At 30.5% G+C, this 744-nt stretch overlaps 1 protein-coding gene across 2 annotated transcripts in view; it reads left to right on the top strand.

The window, feature by feature from the left end:
- Positions 1-439, top strand: part of Nup35 (Nucleoporin 35kDa) — a 17,070-nt gene extending 16,631 nt beyond the window's left edge. For both annotated transcript variants that reach the window (XM_027351435.2, XM_027351437.2), the window contains exon 9: positions 44-439. In XM_027351435.2, the coding sequence (XP_027207236.2) occupies positions 44-121 (78 nt within the window). In that variant the 3' untranslated portion in view covers positions 122-439. The remainder of the gene's footprint in view (positions 1-43) is intronic.
- Positions 440-744: the final 305 nt, after the last annotated feature.

Below are 744 nucleotides of genomic sequence, written 5' to 3'. Positions count from 1 at the left end.
ATTTTGTCACCCAAATTTTGCATTCTATATCTTTATTTTTCAGGTTGTCCCAAAAGTCAACACACCAAAGAAGAATGACAGTATAGTTTCTAAAGCAATGCAGCACATATTTGGGTTATAATGAAATTTAAACTATTTACTTTTGTTGGAGGATTTTTTTAATGCAAAATATTAAATGATCCAATTATTTACTAGGCAGAGGAGTCTTTTAAATCAGATAAAAATTATCTGCTATATATATGTGAAGTTTAATATCCACATTCTTCTCTTGTTGAATTATTACACTGTTGATATCACATTTGTAAATGCCATGGAATTATATGGAAGGACAACAGTTAATTTTTTGCTTGTTTTATGTAAATATTTTACCTTCATTATTTTTCAAAATAAAAATTCTTCTAACTCTTATGTAAACAAACAATAAAACTGTTTTAATTAATTAGTTTTTCCTCAAACCTTTCCAAGACACAGTAAGCACACAACCCTTACAGCAAGCACATTGCAAGTGACTGCAATGGGTGGGTGTGCATCTTATGTTCCCCTGGAAGGGTAAGGCAATGACAACACCGATGTCATACATCTCCAGATGCCATTTCAGGGAGAAAAATAGTATAGCATTATTTTCTTCTCTTTCCATAATTCTTCCAATGAATTTTAAAAATGTATTGATGGTAAAGTTTCATATAATTGTGCTTTGCCTCACAAGGGCTTTGTGTAAAAATTGCAAAAAACTTGTACAGTATT

The sequence above is a fragment of the Penaeus vannamei genome, chromosome 4 (genome assembly GCF_042767895.1).
Source record: "Penaeus vannamei isolate JL-2024 chromosome 4, ASM4276789v1, whole genome shotgun sequence".
In the NCBI taxonomy this organism is placed as follows: Eukaryota; Metazoa; Arthropoda; class Malacostraca; order Decapoda; family Penaeidae; genus Penaeus; species Penaeus vannamei.
This window is presented reverse-complemented; position numbering and strand designations above follow the sequence as displayed.